Source organism: Carya illinoinensis, chromosome 1, assembly GCF_018687715.1.
Source record: "Carya illinoinensis cultivar Pawnee chromosome 1, C.illinoinensisPawnee_v1, whole genome shotgun sequence".
Lineage (NCBI taxonomy): Eukaryota > Viridiplantae > Streptophyta > Magnoliopsida > Fagales > Juglandaceae > Carya > Carya illinoinensis.
The window spans coordinates 22,032,514-22,056,101 of record NC_056752.1 but is presented as its reverse complement, the minus strand read 5'-3'; the positions used below and the strand labels follow the sequence as shown (position 1 = coordinate 22,056,101).

At 41.5% G+C, this 23,588-nt stretch overlaps 1 protein-coding gene and 1 pseudogene across 1 annotated transcript; both read right to left on the bottom strand.

The window, feature by feature from the left end:
- Positions 1-20,243, bottom strand: part of LOC122275216 — a 35,082-nt pseudogene extending 14,839 nt beyond the window's left edge.
- A 494-nt stretch (positions 20,244-20,737) lies between these two features.
- LOC122275127 (uncharacterized mitochondrial protein AtMg00820-like) lies at positions 20,738-21,103 on the bottom strand. The gene has a single exon (XM_043084127.1). The coding sequence runs from the start codon at positions 21,101-21,103 to the stop codon at positions 20,738-20,740; it is 366 nt and encodes a 121-aa protein (XP_042940061.1).
- Positions 21,104-23,588: the final 2,485 nt, after the last annotated feature.

Genomic DNA, 23,588 nt, shown 5'->3' with positions numbered 1-23,588 from the left:
TAATCTGTCCTGATCATGGTTACATGGTATTTTAGCCCCAAAGTTGACTTGAATTCATGTAACCTAAGTGGATGGGAATGAAGATGTAGTATGGGCTAGGATACGTGAAAGTAGTGACGAGTATATAGTTTAAGGTTGGGACGCATGACTCTGTCGGTCGGAATCATGCGTCGGATTGTGGAAATAGAAGAACAAGACAGAGGTCTTAGTGTCTTAACCCTAAGGTGAATCACAGAGGTTCACTTTAAGGAAGAAGACCTCGAAGATTTTAGCATAGTAAATGGCACGTAAGAGCCCAGGGATGAATGGAGAGTGTTTCAAGCAAGGCATAGTTCTATTTTCTAGAATAGTTCCTTATGTATTAGATAGATGATGACATAAGGTTATGTGTATGCATGTAGGTTGCCATCTGACACGCACATGAATGGACTGCAAGGATTGAGTATGGCATGAAGTCCAAGTAAGTATTACGTTCATACTCTTCTAGAGTTTTTCTATATACAAATGAAGAAGAAAACAAAAGCTTTTATCTAAAAGGAAAACGAAACGTAAGTTTTCAAGAATAAGTATGTAGCAGCCTTCCTTGGCAACCCCTTTTTATGCACCCAAAGTATGTACGTATATGCATGTGAATGGATGCTATAAGTAGTACGTATTGTACGTATGTTCATGAAAAGAAATGAAAAGAAGCTTTAAGAAATGTAAGAACTGTTAAGGACTGTAAGAACTGAACCTGAAATGAAAAGAAAGAAAACAAATTTTTTTAAAGTAACTCTCTTTCCTAAAAATATTCTTTCTAAAAAAAAAAAAAAACTTTTTCAGACTCTTCTGAACAACTTTTCTTAAAACAAAGGAAAGAAAACCGTTTACTTAATTAAAACTTTTATGAACTGAAAGAAATGAAGAACCATAAGAACTGTAAGGATTGAAATGAAAGAATGGACTGTAAAGGAAAGGAAAGGACTGTAAAGGAATGAACAGACTGAATGTATGATGTATGAAAATACGTAAGGGCCACATGGACTGGAATGGAAATGGTACCAAAAGAATGGACTGGACAGGGTAGATTGCAATGCCGGGTAAGTAGTACTAGTAGTGCACCCAGTGCTGCCCCCTGATGGAATGGATTTCCAACCCGTGGCCATGGGCGGAATCAGGTCGAAAAGACCGCTAACCCTAGCACACGGGGCGTAACAGTGTGCGACATGGCCAATAAAAGTGATATGAATGAATGGATGCATGTTAAGAAAGAATGCATGTATGTATAGATGAACGGAATGCATGAATGTATGCAAGTAAGAACAAATGAATGCATGAATGTATGTACGTATGCATGAACGTATGCAAAAAGATAAATGCATGAAAAGATTCTTTAAGAAATGAAGGCAGCGATGCATGGGAACTATTTTAAAGAAGAAAGCATGTTTATAAAGAAAAAAACCCCATGTCGCAACGTTTTCAAACGAAAAGAAAGACGTATGCATTATAAGTATGATAGGTATGTATGGAATGATAACTACATGACTGAAAAGCTATGTTGTGATATTTTGACTGTATGAAGTAATGCTTACGAGTCATCGACTCATTTTAGTTTTTATGCCCTCCCAGGCACAAGATGAGCATGACAAGTCAGCACGGGTACAACCCAAGGGAAAGAGCACGAAGGCCTAGACAAGATGTTTTATATTCAAAACTTTAATTATGAAATGCAATGTTTTCTGCTGAAATCTTTAATTAAGAAAAAATGAATTTATTTATAATATGGAGTCTTTTGTATCCTGGCATGAATGGAAAAGGAATTCAAAAGGAATCGTAATTCCTGTCAGTTTTTATCAAAATCAATATGAAAAAGGATCCACTATAAGGACGGGCATTACAGAAGATCGGCTAAGACATTAATCGGACCACTGAATTGATTATTTTCCAAATTCCTGCATAAAGGTATAAGAAAGTTAGTGGCAAGAAACTCCTAAGATCTAAACTTAAAATGATTGATTTTTACAATTTTTCAAGGCTCGAGAGTGATTGAAACTTTGAGGCAAATTGCCTGACAGTGAGTTGTAGGAAAGATCCCTGTAAGGCAGTTCACGATACTAACTAATTACATTTTCATTTCGAGCACTTTGCCTTAACTAAATCTAGAAAGGAATGAATGGTGAGTAGATGAATCACTGCAAGTGAGATTGGCAAAGGAGACAATAATGAAGAACCGAGTTTTCTTTGCTACTAGAGTATACAAGGTTGTAAGTGACAAGATCATAAATGCAACTTCATAACAAGATGTAGCCAGATCAATTTCCAGCATAATACATGATGGCCAAATCCATTCAAACACAGAAAATCCTTTTGTTTATAAGTATTCAAACACAGAAAATCTAATGATGTCCTTGCCCATAGAAATATAAAGCCAATTTGATGAGTTTGGCAATGGCTACACCTCCCAATCCTGCAGTCTTCTATGGGGCTAATAGAAAGAAAAGCCTTTTGAAAAAGTAAAATAGGATTTTGGAATGCATGAAATAGAGAGACTTAAAGGCAAAAAAGCTTTCGAAAAAGCCAGAAGCCAGCTTAGTTCTTATTAAATACAAGACCGTGAATCCATAAAGCCATGCAGCAAACAAGTGAAAGCAATACACCATTTAAAAACAGACAATACTTACAGCTCTTTCAGCTTTGAAAGTTTTCCAAACATGTCACTCAACTGATTATTCAACTGATTATGACCAAGATTTCTGCATGCACCAAGAAGTAATGAGAAACAGCTCTACTAAAGAAAACTAATTCAAAATAGGAATGGAGTTTGTTTACAGGTATTCAAGATCAGTCATATGAGAAATCGAATATGGTACACCACCACTGAAGTCATCATGAGAAAGATCTCTGCACATTAAGCGCACAAGATCAGCTTGATGGGTATTTAAAGTCAACTGTGATGCCCCCAAATCCCCACGCCCGAACACGAGGAAATCGAGACATCCGGATGATGACGTCACGGGTCATCATCCTCTCGACGTGTGCCAAGTGTGTGAAAAAGTGACGAATATGCACGAGAAATACGCAGCGAAAATAAGTCAATAACTAAGTACCAGAATTTTTCTTATTTAATACAAAGCTATTTCAACACATACTTAAATAAATATTATAAGACACAAACATAAATTAAACTAAATACAAAGCATAAACTTCAACATCCCGGTGGAGCCGCATCCTCGGGCTCAGCCTCCTCCTCCTCATCCTCGATCTCTGTACCAAAATCTACAGTACCAAAAATGGTGCCACAGATAAGTAAACTCCAAACACCACTGGATAAAATCATATAAAACTCAAACAATATGCATGAAATAAAAACCAATGCACATGCGTCATAAAACATAATTTTTCCCACGCATGCCAAAAACCCATTTGGCCCGCAAAAAGAACATATCCTTAAAACCAAGCCAGGCCATTATCCCAGATAATGGCCCAAACCACCATTTTCCCAGAAAATGGATCAAAAGCCTCGAAAACCAAATATCGTCATTTTCTCAAAAAATGACGCACATCTGAAAACCATAAAAACAATCTGGTTATGCATGCACCATGATCTCCCCTAAGGATCACCCGCACGCCCTGGCTCTGTGCCACACTGTAGGTAACGACTACGCATGTGACACCTAAACGAGCGATGCCCAGACTCGCGCACTGCGCGTATCTGGCCAGGCCATCTCTAGGGACCACGGAGTCGTCACGACACCGTTATCGTATCGTACGATCCGGTCGTCGCCCTGCGACAACCCAGGGGATGTCACTCAGTATTATCCACTCCCGAGTGACCAGAGGAGCTCCACCGGGATATTAACCCATCCCGGCTTGGGCTCGTGAGACACACGCACCCAAAACCATTTAGGCCAATAAAACGGGATTTTCTCGATTAAAATAAAATGCACATAAACACAATATGAAACTCACACCTCATGGCTCAAATAATCAAGCAAACACAAACAAGCAAAACCGAGCACTCCGTCCTCAATCCATCCGACCCCCGAACTCCTCGGACTCAGTCCCGAATCAGCCAACCAACAACAAATAATTATTGAAAGAGCAAAATATATTTAAATCTAAAAGTAGGGTTTGGAAAATACTTACAGCGCTATATGGTATTTTTAGAAAACATGCGGCGTTGCAAACGGCAAAAGGAAAGCAACGTAATAGTGAAAATTCACTGTGGTCGAGAGTTGTAAAATACCCACTTTTGAACGGGGACAAACCAAGGCTCGGGATTGATAGGGAAGGGTCTAAGGATGTTTATGAAGCTAATGGAAGTGAAGTTTGGCCGTGGGTGGCGGCGGAAACGGCGAAGGAAGGCTGGATTTTCCAAAATGGAAAGCTAGCTCGTGGGAGCTGTTCCGGTGGCTGTTAGAGGCCAGAAATAGGTGGGTTAGGACAGCAAGGAGCCGGTGATGAAGTGGTGAAGAGATGGTGGCCGGAGGTGGAGCAACGGCGGCGAATCGGAGCAAAATCCGTGAGGCTTGCTGGGCATTTTCCGAGCAAACGGCAGCTCCGTTGGCGGTGAAAATTGGTGGGGTGGTTCACCGGAGGGAGGGGAAGATTTTGGTAGGGGTGGTGTGCCGTACGGTGGCCGGCGGCAGTGGGTCTGGGTTGATGATGGTTCCGGCATGAGAGAGGAGAGAGAGAGAGAGAGAGAGAGAGAGAGAGAGAGAGAGAGAGAGAGATGAACGGGGGGGTTACGCGCGGGAGAGAGGGGAGGAAAAAGGAAGAAGAGAAAGAAAAAGAAAAAAAGAAAAAGGAAAGAAAAGAGAAAAAGAGAAAAAGGAAAAAGGGAAAAGAAAAGATGTAGGAAAGAAATGAGGTCCAATCCTCACTCCGGAAAGCAAAACAAATCCGCCGAAAACGAGATTAAAAAAACATAAAACGACTAATTAAATAAAACACATCATCAAATAAATAAATAAATAAAAACCAATTAAAATACATTAATTTAAAATAAATAAGCTAATATATTAATTAAATTAAAAAGAACCCTTCAGTGAAAATACACGAAAAAGCGGGTCATCACATCCTCCCCCCCTTAAAAACAAATTTCGTCCTCGAAATTTGCAAGATCAACTGCCAACTTAAAACAAGCCACATAAAATCACATAGATCAAATGTGACTAAGATTAAGAAACGTACCGGCTTTACTCAAACAAGTGTGGGTATTGTTCTCTCATGTCCGCTTCTCGCTCCCAAGAGAAGTCTTGAACTAATGGATCTCCCCATGCCACCTTAACCAAAGGTATCGTCTTGGACCTCAATTGTTGCTCCTTCCAATCCATGATCTGCGACGGAACAACCTCATAAGTGAGATCCGGTTGCAATTGAATACTCTCTGGGCCGACGAAGCGTGTCTCTTGTAGTCCAAAGCTCTTCTTCAAGGACAATACGTGGAAAACATCATGAATATCCCCAAAATACTCTGGCAAAGCAACTCTATAGGCGACGGGCCCTAACTTCTCCAGAATCTGAAAAGGGCCGACATACCTCGGATCCAGTTTCCTCTTCTTACCAAAACGCTTAACACCTCTCATGGGAGAGACTTTGAGATAAACCCAATCACCTTCTTCAAAAGATAACTCTCTCCTCCTGGTGTCAGCGTAGCTTTTCTGACGACTCTGAGCTGCCGCCATTTTATCCCTGATAATCCGAACTTGGCTTTGCATCTCTAGAATTATTTCGGGTCCAATTATCCTACTCTATGACTTCATCCCAACACAATGGCGATCTGCACTTCCTCCCGTAAAGAGCTTCATAGGGAGCCATCTGAATGGTTGCATGGAAGCTGTTATTATATGCAAACTCTACGAGCGGCAAATGGTTTTCCCAACTCCCTTGAAATTCCATGACACACGCTTGCAACATGTCTTCAAGGGTCTGAATGGTGCGCTCCGATTGGCCGTTTGTCTGTGGGTGATATGCAGTACTGAACTTCAACTTAGTACCCAAAGCTGCCTGCAAACTCTTCCAGAACTGCGACGTGAACCTTGGGTCTCGATCCGACACTATACTCTTCGGTATGTCATGCAGCCGTACTATTTCCTTAACATACAAGCGGGTCAACTTACCCAAGGAATCGGTGTTATTAACAGGCAAGAAATGAGCACTTTTTGTTAACCGGTCAACAATCACCCAAACAAAATTCTTCCCACTAGGCGTTCTCGGCAAACCCACTACAAAGTCCATCTTGATGTCATCCCATTTCCACTCAGGAATAGGGAGGGGTTGGAGCATACCTGCGGGTCTTTGATGCTCGGCCTTCACTTGATGGCATGTGTGGCATTTCTCAACATATAAGGCAATATCCCTCTTCATTCCATCACACCAGTAATTTTTCTTCAAGTCCCGGTACATCTTTGTACTGCCGGGATGAACTGAATAAGGGGCCACATGAGCTTCTGCCATGATCCGCTCCTTGAATTCTGAATCTTTGGGGACCACTCTGCGATCTCGGAACCGAAGTATTCCATCTTTATTCATGCTATAATGCAACGGCCCTCGAGATTTTCTGACCCTTTTTCTGATATTCAGCAGCTTCGGATCCTTCCTTTGAAGAGTCTTCAATTCTTCAAAATCAGTTACCCGAATATCAAGAACTGAAGATAAAATCTCTTCTTGCTGTGAAATTTCAATAAGGAGCCTTCTATCCCACAAAGCAAAGAATCCAATTCTGACGGCTCGGCTTCATCTTCCAAGTGCTATTTTCGGCTCAAAGCATCAGCAACTATATTAGCCTTCCCCGGATGATACTTGATCTCACACTGGTAGTCACTGATTAGCTCTAGCCATCGCCTTTGCCTCATATTCAGATTTTTCTGGGAAAACAAGTGCTTCAAGCTCTTGTGATCAGTATATACTTCACATGCTTCCCCATACAAAAAGTGCCGCCAAATCTTGAGAGCAAAAACAATTGCAGCAAATTCCAAATCGTGCGTCGGATAATTCTTCTCGTGGTCCTTTAGTTGACGAGATGCATAGGCAACAACCCGTCCTTCCTGCATAAGGACACAACCCAAACCGAACTTAGACGCATCACTGAAGACTACGAATGGCTTATGCGGTTCTGGAAGCGCTAACACTGGTGCCGTCGTCAACTTGTTCTTTAATTCTTGGAAGCTTCTCTCACACTTATCTGACCAAACAAATTCTGCATTCTTCCAAGTCAAAGCTGTGAGAGGTTCGGATAGGCGAGCAAATCCCTCTACAAATCTTCGGTAATATTCGGCAAGTCCCAAGAAACTCCGGATCTCGCGCACTGTAGTCGGATGCTACCATGACAAAATGGCTTCCACCTTACTAGGATCAACGGCCACTCCGTCTCGGGAAATCACATGCCCAAGAAATCTGACTTCCTCCAACCAGAATTCACTCTTGCTGAGCTTGGCGTACAACTGGTGTTCTCTCAATTTCCCAAGTACCAGACAAAGGTGATATACATGCTCTTCAACATCTCAGTAATAAATCAGAATATCATCAATGAATACTACCATAAAGGAATCCAGATAAGGTCAAAATATTCGATTCATTAAATCCATAAAAGCAGCAGGGGCATTAGCTAACCCAAACGGCATCACCTTAAATTCATAATGCCCATACCTCGACCTGAAAGCAGTTTTAGGCACATCCTTGTCTCTGATCCTCAGCTGGTAGTATCCCGACCTCAAATCAATCTTCGAGAACACAGCTGCTCCTTGAAGCTGATCAAATAAATCATCTATCCACGGGAGAGGATATTTATTTTTGATGGTCACCATGTTTAATTCCCGATAATCGATGCACATACGGAGAGTTCCATCTTTCTTTTTAACAAACAAAACTGGCGCACCCCACGGCGAAGTACTAGGCTGAATAAATCCCTTATCTACCAGCTCTTGCAGTTGAGTCTTCAACTCTTTTAATTCAGCCGGTGCCATGTGATAAGGAGCTTTATGTACAGGAGCTGCTCCAGGTTCCAAGTCTATAACAAACTCCATTTCCCGAACAGGGGGTATTCCGGGCAACTCATCCACAAACACATCGGGAAATTCTTCCACAACTGGAATGTCTACCAAAGACTTATTCTCAAACGGCGCAGATACCATCTAAACTAAGAATGCATCCGCTCCCCATGCAATCTCTCTTCTTGCTTGAATTGCCGATATAATTACTGGCTTTTCTTTTAACTTACTCCCTGCAAATTCTAGACAATCACCATCTGGAAGCTGAAAGGTAATTACCCGACTTCTGCAATTAATACTCGCAGAATATCGGTATAGCCAATCCATCCCGAGGATGATATCAAAACCCAACAGCTTAAACACCACCAAATCAGCATCCAAGAACCTTCCATCAAAATTTAACGGGCATCCCAACGCAACCCTGGAGCACCACACCATTTCACCATCGGGTAAAGCCACTACCAATGACTTTGGCAAAGGTTCCGTGACCAAATTACACATCCGCGCAAACGTGGAAGATACAAATGATTGTGAAGCACCAGAATCAAACAAAGTGCAAGCATAAAACTCATACAAACGGACTCTCCCTGAACCAAACACATAACCCATAAAATCCAAAAAACAAAAGAGAAACCAAATACACCAAAATTAAATCCAACATAAAATTAAATTAAATTAAATTAATCCATACCTGTAATTACTCCAGCATCATGGGTCGCTGGTGCCTCATCATCCACATCTCGGGGTGTGACAGCATATACCCGGGCTTGCACTGCTTGCCTTGGATTTGTTCTTCCACCGCGTCTACCTCCACGGCTTCCTTGAACTGGTCTTGGACACTCACATTTATAACATCGAGCCCCACCAGAAGGGCAGTCACCCACATGGGCTCTATTACAAACTCCGCAAACAGGCACACGTCCTCCCATGCGAACACCTGAGGATGCTTGCGGTTGAGTTCTGGTCCGCTGAACAAATTTCTGAGGCGAACCCGAGCTGCTTCCTTCACCAGAAAAACTCCGCCTCTTATGACCCGGAGGGGAGCCCATACTCAGATTATTCTCTCGCTCCACAAGGGTGGCCACATTCACTAAGTCCTGAAAAGTGGATATCCGGTGGCTGACCACCATACGGCGTATATCAGGGCGTAGTCCCTCCTGAAAACGCTCAGCTTGCATCTCCTCTGTGGCGATAAGGTGGGGAGCAAACTGCCCAAGTTCTATAAACCTTCGGGCATACTGTTCCACTGTCATGCGTCCTTGGACCAAATTTGAGAACTCTTTTGCCTTTTGCTTCCTTACCGATGCGGGAAAGAAGCGGTCGTTAAATTCTTTCTTGAAGCGCTGCCAGGTTACAGTGGTGAATGATCCCAACTCTGCTTCTAGCATCACCCTTTTGGTATCCCACCAAGCAAAAGCGGTGCCTTGCAACAAATAGCTGGCGTAGAGTACCTGTTGCGCCTCGGTGCAACCACACACCTCAAAAGTTCTTTCCAGGTCTTTGATCCACTTTCCAGCTTGAAGCGGATCCTCTTCTCCAGTGAAGTGTGGGGTCCTATGCGCCAGAAAGCGCTCATAGGTGCATCCGGCTTGCACCATGCTGCTAGATCCTCCTGGGTAAAGCCAAGGCCCTCCCTAATATGGCCAAGGACCTCCTGGTTGCGGCAAAAGTCCTTCTTGTTGCGGACAAGGCCCTCCTTGTGGCGGCTAGGGACCCCCTTGTTGTGGCCAAGGTCCTCCTGGTTGTGGCCAAGGCCCTGTCTGCTGTGGCCTAAAAGTTTGCTGCATAAACTCCATCATTTACCATATTGCTTGGGCTGTGGAGTCATCTCTTGATGTATTGTCCCGTGGCTCCTGAGTAGATTTCTTTGGCCTCCCCATTTTCTTGCCACCACAACCTTTGACCCCCTTTAAGAAAACAAAAACAAATAAAACCAACAACAAACAAAAACAAAACCAAAGACCAAAGACCAACACCACATCACAAGAAACAAAAAGAAACCAGCTTGAAAAAACATAACTAAATAAATAAACAAACACAAGCAAACTAGCTCAAACAAATAAAACCAATCAAATAACAACTTTACTTAACATAATTTTTTTAAAACACAACCTTAAAAACATTCCGGTACTACCTATGGACATGAGGTTTTACCCAGAGCCAAACCGCTCTGATACCACCTGTGACGCCTCCAAATCCCCATGCCCGAACACGGAGAAATCGAGACGTCCGGATGATGATGTCACGGGTCATCATCCTATCGACGTATGCCAAGTGTGTGAAAAAGCGACGAATGTGCACGAGAAATACGCAGCGAAAGCAAGTCAATAACTAAGTACCAGAATTTTTCTTGTTTAATACAAAGCTATTTCAACACATACTTAAATAAATATTACAAGACACAAACATAAATTAAACTAAATACAAAGCATAAACTTCAACATCCTGGCGGAGCCGCATCCTCGGGCTCAGCCTCCTCCTCTTCATCCTCGATCTCTGCACCAAAATCTATGGTACCAAAAATGGTGCCGCAGGTAAGTAAACTCCAAACACCACTAGATAAAAACATATAAAACTCAAACAATATGCATGAAATAAAAAGCAATGCACATGCGCCATAAAATATAATTTTTCCCACGCACGCCAAAAACCCATTTGGCCCGCAAAAAGAACATATCCTTAAAACCAAGCCTCGCCATTATCCCAGATAATGGCCCAAACCACCATTTTCCCAGAAAATGGATCAAAAGCCTCGAAAACCAAACATCGCCATTTTCCCAGAAAATGGCGCACATCCGAAAACCATAAAAACAATCCGGTTATGCATGCACCATGATCTCCCCTAGGGATCACCCGCACACCCTGGCTCTGTGCCACACCGCAGGTAATGACTACGCATCTGACACCTAAACGAGCGATGCCTAGACTCGCGCCCCGCGCGTACCTGTTCAGGCCATCCTCTAGTCCCCGCCACTCTAGGGACCACGGAGACGTCACGACAGCGTTACCGTATCGTACAATCCGGTCGTCGCCCTACAACAACCCAGGGGATGTCACTCAGTATTATCCACTCCCGAGTGACCAGAGGAGCTCCACCGGGATATTAACCCATCCCGGCTTGGGCTCGTGAGACACACGCACCTAAAACCATTTACGCCAATAAAATGGGATTTTCTCGATTAAAACAAAATGCACATAAACACAATATGCAACTCACACCTCATGGCTCAAATAATCAAGCAAAACCAAGCACTCTGTCCTCAATCCATCCGACCCCCGAACTCCTCGGACTCAGTCCCGAATCAGCCAACCAACAACAAATAATTATTGAAAGAGCAAAATATATTTAAATCTAAAAGTAGGGTTTGAAAAATACTTACAGCGCTATATGGTATTTTTAGAAAACACGCGGCGTTGCAAATGGCGAAAGGAAAGCAATGTAACAGTGAAAATTCACTGTGGCCGTGGGTTGTAAAATACCCACTTTTGAACGGGGACAAACCAAGGCTATTTATGAAGCTAATGGAAGTGAAGTTTGGCCGTGGGTGGCGGCGGAAACGGCGAAGGAAGGTCGAATTTTCCAAAATGGAAAGCTAGCTCGTGGGAACTGTTCCGATGGCTATTAGAGGCTGGAAATGGGTGGGTTAGGACGGAAAGGAGCCGGTGATGAAGTGCTGAAGAGATGGTGGCCGGAGGTGGAGTGACGGCGGCGGATCGGAGCAAAATCCGTGAGGCTTGCTGGGCGTTTTCCGGCCAAACGAAGGCTCCGTTTGGTAGGGGTGGTTCACCAGAGGGAGGGGAAGATTTTGGTAGGGGTGGCGTGCTGCACGGTGGCCAGCGGCGGTGGGTCTGGGCTGATGATGGTTCCAGCGTGGGAGAGGAGAGAGAGAGAGAGATGAACGGGGGTGGTTACGCGCGGGAGAAAGGGGAGGAAAAAGGAAGAAGAAAAAGAAAAAGAAAAAAAGAAAAAGGAAAGAAAAGAGAAAAAGAGAAAAAGGAAAAAGGGAAAAGAAAAGATGTAGGAAAGAAATGAGGTCCAATCCTCACTCCGGAAAGCAAAATAAATCCGCCGAAAATGAGATTAAAAAAACGTAAAACGACTAATTAAATAAAACACATCATCAAATAAATAAATAAATAAAAACCAATTAAAATACATTAATTTAAAATAAATAAAATAATATATTAATTAAATTAAAAAGAACCCTTCAGTGAAAATACACGTAAAAGCGGGTCATCACAGTCAATAAAGAGATACCTGGACTAGCTGAATATCAAAGTAACAACAAGAAACTTCTCATAAGGAAGAATGTGTTTAAAGACTACTGTCCTTTTGGAGGATGTATCATAAAATATAGAAAAACCTAAATAGTTTATCTAATGTGACGCCCCCAAATCCCACGTACGCACACGGGAAAATCGAGATGTCGGGATGATAACATCACGGGTCACCACCCTATAGCCAAGTGTGTGTACATGCAACAAGTGTGCAAAAGAAAACACGCAGCTGATAAACAAAGTCATATAACTAAGTACCAGAAATTTTCTTTGTTTAATACAAAACCGTTCAAAACATACATAATAAATATTACAAGCTATAAATATTATTTCAAAACCAGCTATAAGACATAAACTCCAACTCAATACTCCGGGGGAGCCACCTCCTCGGGCTCAGCCTCCTCCTCCTCCTCGATCTCTGCATCAAACTCTACGGTACCAAAAAGATCCAAACGCCATTAGATAAAAGCATATTAAAACTCAAACAATATGCATAAAAGAATGCAAATGCACATGACTCGTAAACCACAATTTTCCACGCATGCCAAAAAAAATCCCATTTGGCCACAAAAACGTATTACTTTCCAACTCACGCCAAAAGTCTCATTTGGTCCAAAATATATCCTTTAAACACAACCTCACCATTATCCCCGATAATGGCCCAAAAACCAAACCATCAGAGCACTGTAGGCGGGAATCGCAAGCGGGACTCTACCACCATCCCTGCTCACCACCGTCCCTACGCGTGCACTGTAGGCGGGAATCACAGGCAGAATTCTACCACTGTCCCTGCTTACCACCATCCCTACGCGCGCACCGTAGGAGGGAATCACAGGCGGGATTCTGCCACCGTCCCTGTTTACCACCATCCCTACATGTGCCTCTGACTCAAACCAGTCAATCCAACTGTTCACATATACCATAAATCATTTCCCGCTTACAAGCCCAGTTTTCATTTTACAAACACATGTACATGCATGCAACTACACGAAAACCTGGTTTTCCCTTTTTAAACATGAACATGCGTGCACTATACAATGCAAACATCAAGGCACAAATATCTCAAGCAAATATCAACATCAACCAAACAACTCCGTCCTCAATCCATCCGACCCCCGAACTCCTCGGACTCAGTCCGGAATCAACCAACCAGTTCAATAATTTATTGTAAGAGAAAAAATATATTTAAATCTAAAATAGAATTTGAAAAATACTTACAACACTATAAGGTATTTTTTGAAAGCTCACGACGTTGCAAACGGTGGAGAAAAAGTAACGTAACAGTGTATTTTACACTGTGACCGTGGGTTATAAATTACCCACTTTCAAACGGGGACAAAACAAGACACGAAATTGGTAGGGAAAGGTCTAGAGATATTTATGAAGCTAATGGAAGTGAGCTTTGGCCGTGGGTGGCGGTAGAAATGGCGGTGGAAGTGCAAAAAGGGGCAGATCGAAGTTAAGCTCGTGGGAGCTGCGCCTACAACGGATCGGGGCCGAAAATCGATGGTTTAGGACGGCAAGAGGTAGGTGATGAAGTGGTAAAGAGATGGTGGCTAGAGGTGGAACGACGGCGGCGAAAAAGCATAAAAATCGTGCGGCTTGGAGGAGCTCATGGCGGCTAACGGTGGCTCGGATGGAGGTGAAACTTGGTGGAGATGTTCACTAGTCGAAGGGGAAGAAAACTGGGTGGGTGGTGTCGGCCACGTCGCCGGCGAGCAGCAGTTCTGGGCTGAGGAAGCAATCGGCGACAGAGAGAGAAGGGAGAGCTGGTGTCGTGACTTCCAGCCGTGCGTGGCGGCTAACGGCTGCACGGCTTGGCTTGAAAATTGAGGGAGGTGATCACCGGCCGGAGGGGAGTCGACCGATGGGGGCAGTGCACTGCACAGCGGTGAACTGGGTGGTGGAAGAAATGAACGGAAATGGGGGGGGCTAGGTTGCACGCACGGGGGGAAGAAGTGGAAAAAGAAGAAGAAAGAAAAGAAAGAAAAAAAGAAAAGAAGAAAAAGAGAAAGAAAAAAGGAAAAAGGGAAAAAGAAAAAGAGAAAAGAAAATGTGGAGAAAAGAAAATGAGGTCCAGTCCTCACCTCCGGAATCCAAAAGCTGATCTGACGAAAACGATTTTAAAACCATAAAACGACTAAAATAAATTAAACACCACATCAAATAAAATAAAACCAATTTAAAATACAATAATTTAAAATAAACGAACCAATATATTAATTAAATTAAAAAACTCCTTCAATGAAAATATACGTAAAAACGAGGTATCACATCCTCCCCCTTTAAAACAAATTTCATCCTCGAAATTTGTGAGGTCAAACATCAGCGCCAAAAGATACAGGATACAACTATGAACATAATTGAGAGATACATATCATTGAAAACTCCCAACAAATCCAATGGTTATTATCTTCACACCATAAATTGCTAATATCGACGACGCCTCTGCTTTACCTTCCGAATTTTCATCATATTCCAACTTTGGTAACCTAATAGCCACTTCCAAAGGTAACCATCAATAAACAAAATTTGCATGACCAAAAGATTAGTCTTCCATTAAAACTTCGAATCACTACTGATTCCTCAAAATAGACACAAAATTTGAATTTCTAAGTATCTCCAAAAATCATGCTTTCGCACGCACCTGTGGGTTGGGCCCACCACGCTTCCGCTGCGCACTCTGATAACTCACCAAAATACATAAAGGCTATATCCTTAAAAATTAACATCATGAAGTACCAGCTCAATCCACACCGAATCACAAGAAAATCTTTATTACATTTCCATAGAAAACAATATACCTCCAAAGCCACAATTCTCCACTCATTCCTCAGTTGGCCATCGCTGCCCTAATAAAAAAAAAATCAACATTCCGCAAAAATACATCCATTGATTGATGACAGATATCATTGCTAACCAACCTCCAGGCCCTAAATTGAAAACACTAACACCATCCGAAAATACACATGTCTCTCCTAAAGATAAGGAACATCTCCAGAAAGTCCAAGTCCTTCCCGACCAACCAACGAGAGCGCCTATAACCTCTATCTGATATCCCACACTTCAAGTTCATTACCTATATTTTGAATAACATCTAATCTTGCAATAACTTACTCACTATAAACTACCATTAATTCTCAAGATCAACACAACAGTTGTTACAAACCATCATCCCAATGGGTAACCCGCTTCGATTGCACATTCCGTTCAACTTACCAAACAACTCAAAGCCAAAATCTCTTGAATTTAATATTATCACACAGATTCCTCTTCAACTCCTACCAAGCCAAAATAGATGAGACTAGGACCAGCACTCCCCGAAATCCATACACACTTACCATTACTACTCATCGATCTCATGTACTCTTAGCCAACACCATAAATCATTCAAACGTACAAGTGATCCATTACCACATTTCCATCACCTGGACTTATATCCTCAACTCAACAAGATTCATTTCTAAATCTACTCAACTTATATCCTTAAATCAGCAACTAGCCATTGCTTAAAGTTTGGTACCGAGAATGACCTTAAACCTGCTAAGAATCCATTCCCAAAAGTCTACAGATCACATAGCCTCAAATTCAATCGTATTCAATACCAACACAAAATCTACTATTTCCAACACCCTGTTGGACCTATATCTTTCGAATAGATAAAAATCATTTCCTAAAATTTGCTACTACAACCTCGAGTTAACAACAATTATTTTCTAAACTAGCTCGATATCTTTAATCTTCAAAGAAATACGCGAACTAGATCATTACCTCCAATCCTCAAAGAAATCTACTCTAGAAAAATTTTCATATCAATAACTCAACTCTAATCAACCCTATTTTAATGGTTACAAACTAATCACTCACTAGAGTAGATCAAGCTACAGCACTAAGTCTGTAAAACTAAGAACTCAATTCTTATTATAAATCAATCCTTCAACTCTGCAATTCTAAAACCTTAAATCAAATAAGAATCATCTTTCGAAACTTCTGAGATCAATGAACTTACATCCCATAATAGAAAAATCGACTCCCAAATCTTTTAAATTCTGAAACATTGATAGATAATAAATCATTTTCTGAAATTCTCAAGATTGGTGGCTTTAATCCAAAACATTCACCTTAAAAGCTTGTAAAATCTAAAGCCCCACTTGCCACCAAATTACTAATCTGAATCACGAAATCTAAACCTCGAAATTTAATTATTTCCCCCCAAAGCTTGTCAAACCTAACACCTTAATTATCATAAACTTATATGCCTAAAATCTATAAGGCCCCAAACTTTAAAACATTGTTGAAACTTTATAAAATCTATCATTGAAATTTGTTGAACTTACAACCTACTACGTTATAGACCATTTCATAAACTCCACGGAACCAAAGAACTCAATTATTCTACATCCCTAAAAGATCACCCAGATCATGCCATTCTCTCCAAGCCTCGATAATATATAAAAAAACAAACCACACAAGGCGTTCATCACGAAAGGTTAGATTAGACCCATACCTGCCATGACTCTAGCATTCTGAGTCTCTGTAACCTAACCTCCAACGGTACCAAGAGTCACTGCGTACATTCGAGCCCGAGCTAATTGCCTCTGGTTAGTTCTACCACTACGACGAGCTCCATGGCTTTCTTGAACTCGACTAGGGCACTCACGAGCAAAATGCCCCGTTTGACCACATTCAAAACATTGGTTACTACCCAGACGATGCTCGCCTTCGTGAGCTCTATTACATCCTCCACAAAACTGGCACTCGTCCTCCCATACGCACTCTCGAGGCTACTTGTGGTCGAGTCCCGGTCCGCTGAACAAACTTATAAGGTGAACCCGAACTACTTCCTTCACCAGTAAAACTCCGCCTCTTTTGTCTTGGAGGGGAGCCCATACTCAAATTAACCTCTCGCTCTGCAAGAGTGGCTAATTCAACCAATTCCTGAAAAGTGGCAATCTGGTGGCAGACTACCATTTTGTGTATATCAGGAGGCAGACCCTCCTAGAAATGCTCGGCCTGCATCTCCTCCATGGCGATGAGATGGGGAGCAAATCGCCCAAGCTCTATAAATCTTTGGGCATATTGTTCCACGGTCATAATCCCTTGGACCAAGCTTGAGAACTCTCTTGCTTTTTGCCGCCTCACCAAAGCGGGAAAGAATCGATCATTAAATTCTTTCTTAAAGCGCTGCCAGGACACAGTGGTGAAAGACCCCAATTCCGACTCCAGCATTACTCTTTTTGTATCCCACTACTCAGAAGCAGTGCCTTGCAACAGATAGCTGACATAAAGTACTTGTTGCACCTCAGTGCAACCACATACTTCAAACGTCCTTTCTAAATCTCTGACCCACTTTCCAACCCGAAGTGCATCCTCTTCTCTCGTGAAGGGTGGAGTTCTATGCGTTAGAAAGTGCTCATAGGTGCATTCAACTTGCACCACTCCACACAGCCCTCCTTGTGGCCAAGGCCCTCCTTGTTGTGGCCTAAAATTTTGCTGCATGAACTCAGTCATTTGCCTTAGCGCTTGGGCTATGGCATCATCTCTCAGCGTATCGTCCCGAGGCCCTTGAGTAAACTTTCTTAGCCTCACCATTTTCCTGCCACAACTCAACCTTTGACCCCTTTTAAGAAAAACAAATAAAACCAACAACATAAAACCAAAACCAAAACCGAAACCACATAACAAGAAAATAAAAAGAAACCAGCATGCAATAACATAACCAAATAAATAAATACAAGCAAACTAGCTCAAATAAATTCAAACATATAAAACATGTCAAAAAGCAACTTTACTTAAAATAAATTTCAAAACACAACTTTTAAAACTTTCTGGTACTACACCTACGGGACATGTGGTTTTACACAGAGCCAAACCGCTCTGATACCACCTGTGACCACCCCAAATCCCACGTACGCACATGGGGAAATCGAGACATCAGGATGATGACATCACGGGTCACCACCCTATCACCAAGTGCCAAGTGTGTGTACATGCAATAAGTGTGCAAAAGAAAACATGCAGTGGATAAACAAAGTCATATAACTAAGTACCAGAAATTTTTTTTGTTTAATACAAAGCCGTTTAAAACATGCATAATACCAACACATCTAACCAATGTATGCACATCGTATTTGACACCAAAATCCATTCCTATTTTCATCACACAAGTCACGACAATTACCAATCAAAGGACATAAAATAGAGATGCAGTTAATGAACAGCTATACCAGCATAAGTGCTGATGAAAATCAATCTAATGCAGTCAATGAAGTTAGACAAGCTATTCCCCAATCTTGTGAAGGACAGTGAGAAACAACAAGATCAAAATATTAAAAAAGAATGAAGAGAATAAAGAATAATACTATATTACTATGGACCTATATAAACAGTATAGAGCTTCAAATGATTGCTGAAGTCGACCATAAAATCATGTTTGCAGGGCATTAGAGTGCCAAACAGGTGATGCTATGAAAAAACAAAACATTTATGGCTTGAATATATTTTCTATTGATGATAATCTATGATTACATAGAATTTTGTCTGCTGACTTACATGTGAGCTACATTAGGAGGGAGCTGATATGGTATCTCACCCTTGAGGTTGTTGTCACTTAAATCGCTATATATATATAGTTCACAACTGGAGTTAAAGGCTTGTTGATGCAATGGGACACACTTGCGGTATACTGCAAAAGCCCACAATGGGTAGATGTTTCTGTATGCTGCATAGTGTAACATACAGTTCTTCATGAGGACTCCAGTGATTTCTTGCATAAAAGGGTAATAAATGGTAAGAAAGCTTTGAACTTGAGATACAAGGATAATATATATATATATATATATATATATATAATTTTCTTGTTTTAAATCCTGTGATTTCCTTCCTCCCTTTTTCTTTCTGGACTAAAATTCCAAGTTTCACACAATTGTGTGGCTTGTGCATGCGGAGTGTAGGTTTATCTTGCTAAAATATGTTTTGTAGTGCAAAGTTTATCTTTTAGTCTTGTTCAAATAAATCTACCCAGTTATGGAAACAAGATAAAAAATGGAAATTTGAAAACTGTGTATGTTATTGATTGTGAATCTGCTTATACAATGGTGGTATTTATACACATAAGAGGCTGAATATTGTTGTAACCATAAGGGACATATATGACAATACACAATATATTCTAGACTATTCTATTCTTATATGCTGAGGTGGTGCAGAGGCTGAGCTGTCCTTGGCATCTTTGGTGAGTGTAGTGATATTGTTAACATCCCCCTGCGAGCCAAGCAGTCCTGGAAGGACTGTGAGGCTTGACCGAAGTGTGTAGAACCTTGAGATTGAAAGAGGCTTTGTAAAAATATCAACAAGTTGATCCTTGCTTGAGAGAAAGGATACTTGAAGAGTTTTGGCATGAATGCAATCTCGAACAAAATGAAAATCAATATAAACATGTTTCGTGCGAGAGTGCATAACTGGGTTCACTGAGAGGTAAGTGGCTCCCAAGTTGTCACAATAGAGAGTAGGTGGTTTGGGTAAAAAAATACTCAGTTCAAATAGGAGTGACTGTATCCAGATTAACTCACAAGTTGCATGAGCCAAAGCCTTGTTTTCAGCCTCAGTGCTGGACCTTGCAATAGTGGCCTGTTTCTTAGAACTCCAGCAAACCAGATTTTTACCATAGAACACACAATACCCTCCAGTTGATTTTCTGTCATCTGGGCACCCGACCCAGTCAGCATCAGAAAAGGCAGCTAGTGCAGGAGATTGAGATGGAGTGATTTGCAAACCATAATCCAATGTATGCTTTAGATAGCGTAAAATACGCTTAACAAATTGCCAGTGAGAGATGCAAGGAGCATGCATGTACTGACACACCCGATTCATAGAGAAAGATAAATCTGGCCTAGTAAATAACAAGTATTGTAAACTGCCCACCACACTCCTATATAAGGATGGATCGTCCATGGATGTAGAATCAGAAGTAGAAAGCTTAGTCGAAGGTGACATGGGGCTACTCACAGAGTTATAGTTGAGCATATTTTTTTCTTGAGCAAGTCAAGAATATACTTTTTCTGAGATAATACAAGGCCATTAGCATCTCGATGGCATTCTATGCCCAAAAAATAGTGAATCGGTCCGAAATCTTTAATGGGAAACTCAGCACTCAACAGAGTCACAAGTTGATCTAGAGCATACTGATTTGAGCCTGTAAGTACCACATCATCAACATAGACTAAGAAATAGATAATAACAGACTGATGCTAATAGATAAACAATGAAGTATCAGACTTTGATACACGAAAACCCAATTCAAGTAGTTTGGAACTCAGCCGTGCATACCACGCACGAGGGGCCTGTTTAAGGACATAAAGAGCTCAATTCAATTTGCACACGTAATGAGGAAATTGTGGGTGAATGAAACCCATTGGTTGTGACATAAAAATGTCCTCATCAGGGGTGCCGTGCAAGAATGCATTTTGTACATCTAGTTAATGTATCGGCTATCCAGATGAAATAGCAACTGAAAATACCAACCTGATTGAAGTAGGCTTTACCACCGGACTAAACGTTTCTGAGTAGTCCAATCCTTCAAGTTGACTGTAGCCTTTGGCTACAAGGTGCGCCTTTCTACTTTCTATGGTTCCATCGGATATGTACTTTGTCTTGAAAATCCACCGACAGCCCACAAGATTTTGAGAGGTAGCAGGAAGAACCAGTGTCCAGGTTTTGTTGGAAAGCAGGGCATCAAACTCAAGTTGCATGGCCTTTCTCCATTCGGGAAACTTAGATGCTTCGTTGACAGAGGTGGGTTCGGCAGGGATGGCAGTAGAGGTTATATGGGCATGAGGGTGAGGCCATGAAATCATACCATTGGTTCTTATATTTGGGAAAATGCATATGAGATTTTGCTCTTGTTTGCATAGGATGACTGGAAGACACTATCGGCAGAGAGAAGACACGGGTTTGAGATGAAGGAGATTTAGACGTAGGAGATGATGCCCTAGGGAAGAAAGGCAAAGTGCTGGAGTTGGGTGTGGGCTCAGTGGGTTGAGAAGGTGCTGTGGGCTTAGCTGAGTTTGGGCCAGAGGACAAAGAAGAAGGAAGAAGTGAGTTTGAGTTGAGGTTGGGTCCAGTGGGGTTTAAGGCACGGGATTGAGGTGCAGGCAAAGTAAATTGAGGAGTGGGCCTTGAACTAAAATCAGAGGAAATTGGCCGTGAAGAGCTGGAACTGGACGTGCTGGAGGAAATATTGGCAAAGGGAAACACATTTTCATCAAATAAAACATCCCGAGAGATGTATAGACGGGAAGTGAGAATATGAAAACACAAATATCCATGATGATCCGAACTATAACCAAGAAACACACATGGGATTGAACGAAAATTCAACTTGTGTTTATTATATGGTCTGAGGTTAGGCTAGCAAAGACAACAAAGGTTTTAAAAAAAGTGTAATCTGGTCTTTTGTGAAATAAGATTTCAAATGGAGATTTATTGTGTAAAACAGGTGTGGGCAGTCGATTTATTAAGAAAACAGCGGTGATAAAGGCATCGGACCAGTAAGTTTGAGGTGTGGAAGAATGAACAAGTAATGCAAGGCCCGTTTCAACAATATGTCGGTGTTTTCTTTCAACGAAACCATTTTAAGAATGAGCATATGGACAAGAGAGACGATGAGAAATTCCAAAGGAATGTAACAAAGTATTTAGAGATCGAAATTCACCTCCCCAATCAAACTGTAATGCTTGAATTTTTGTATTAAGAAGAGTTTCTACATGACGCTTGAAAAATAAAAAGATAGAGACTACATCAGATTTACATTTTAAAGGAAATAACCATGTAAATCTAGTATAATCATCGACAAAAGACAAGTAATAACGAAAACCACCACGTGACAGAACTAGAGCAGGACCCCAAACATCTGAAAAAAGAAGTTGTAGAGGAGCAGTGGAGAAAGAGGCAGTAGGTGCATAAGGAAGTTGGTGCAGTTTAGCTTGGCAGCAAGAAGAACATAAACTAGATGTAGATGGAGACGCTGACTTCATAGGCAGAGAGGCTTGTGAGATTATTTTCTCAACAACTGACATAGATGGATGGCCTAAACACAGATGCCATTGAGATGGAGAAACCCGAACAGCTGTGTGAGCTTGAGGTGAAAATAAAGCAGGAGGGAAGATGTACATCCCATTGCTAGTAGGACCTTGAAGGAGTATTTTCTTGGTGCGAATATCCTTCACATAAAAACAAGAAGAGTGAAATTCAAAAAATACTGAGTTGTCTTCACAAAGTTTTCGGACAGAAATTAAATTTTTGGAAAGAGAAGGAACATGAAAAAGTTGAGAGAGTAGAAGATTGCCAGATGTGGATGGAAGAGTTGAGCTGCCAACATGTTGAATGGGTAGAGAGTTTCCATCTCCAACACTCACCTATTCATCTCCTTTGTACTCAGATGGATTAAGAGTTAGATTGGAAAAGTTGTGAGTAAAATGATGAGTAGCCACAGAGTCAGGATACTAGTTACTGTCAATGGAAGAGGTTGTGTCATTAGTGAAAGATGGAGGAGAAGTGAAGTGAGTTGAAAGAGATGGAGGTGGAGGTGATTGATAGCTATGATCAAATCTATAGTAACAAGAAAGTGCAGAATGTCCTGGTCTATTGCAAACTTGACACGAGGGGCGATTTTGGGAAAAATAGGATGGAGTGAACCGACCACCATTTCGACCTCTTTTACGGCCTCTATAACCTCCTCTGCCTCTAGACATACCAGACCTCTAGGATTGAAGTTGAGAGAATTTTTTGTGGTAGAATTAATTGAGAATTCAGGCGAAGCAGTGAGGTTGGTCTGTTGATGAGCTAATCTGGACTCATGAGTTAGCAAGTAACTATATACTTGTGAGGGACTGAGAGGTATTATTTGTGTAGTGATTGAGGTAACAACCGAATCAAAATCAAATCCCAAACCAGCCACCAAATAAGTGATGAACTCAGAGGAGGTTAGATTTTTACTAGCAACAACAAGACTTTCACGAAGGAGCTTAGCTTTTTGATAATAGTCAGCAATGGAATCGGATCCCTTCTTCAAAGTGTTCAGTTGATACTGAAGTTACATGACTCTGGCCTGTGACTATGCTGCAAATAAATTTGCCAGAATTTTCCAAACTTCACGTGAAGTTGAGGCATCAAGGACATGAGCAATTAAAGACTCAGACAGAGATGAGATCAGCACACTCATGATAGCCTGATCTTGTTGTTTCCAAGCTAAGTATGGTGCGCTCGATGTTGTAGAGATTTTGTCAAACATCTGAGGGGTGGTAACAGACCCATCAATATAACCATATAAATTCTAACCTT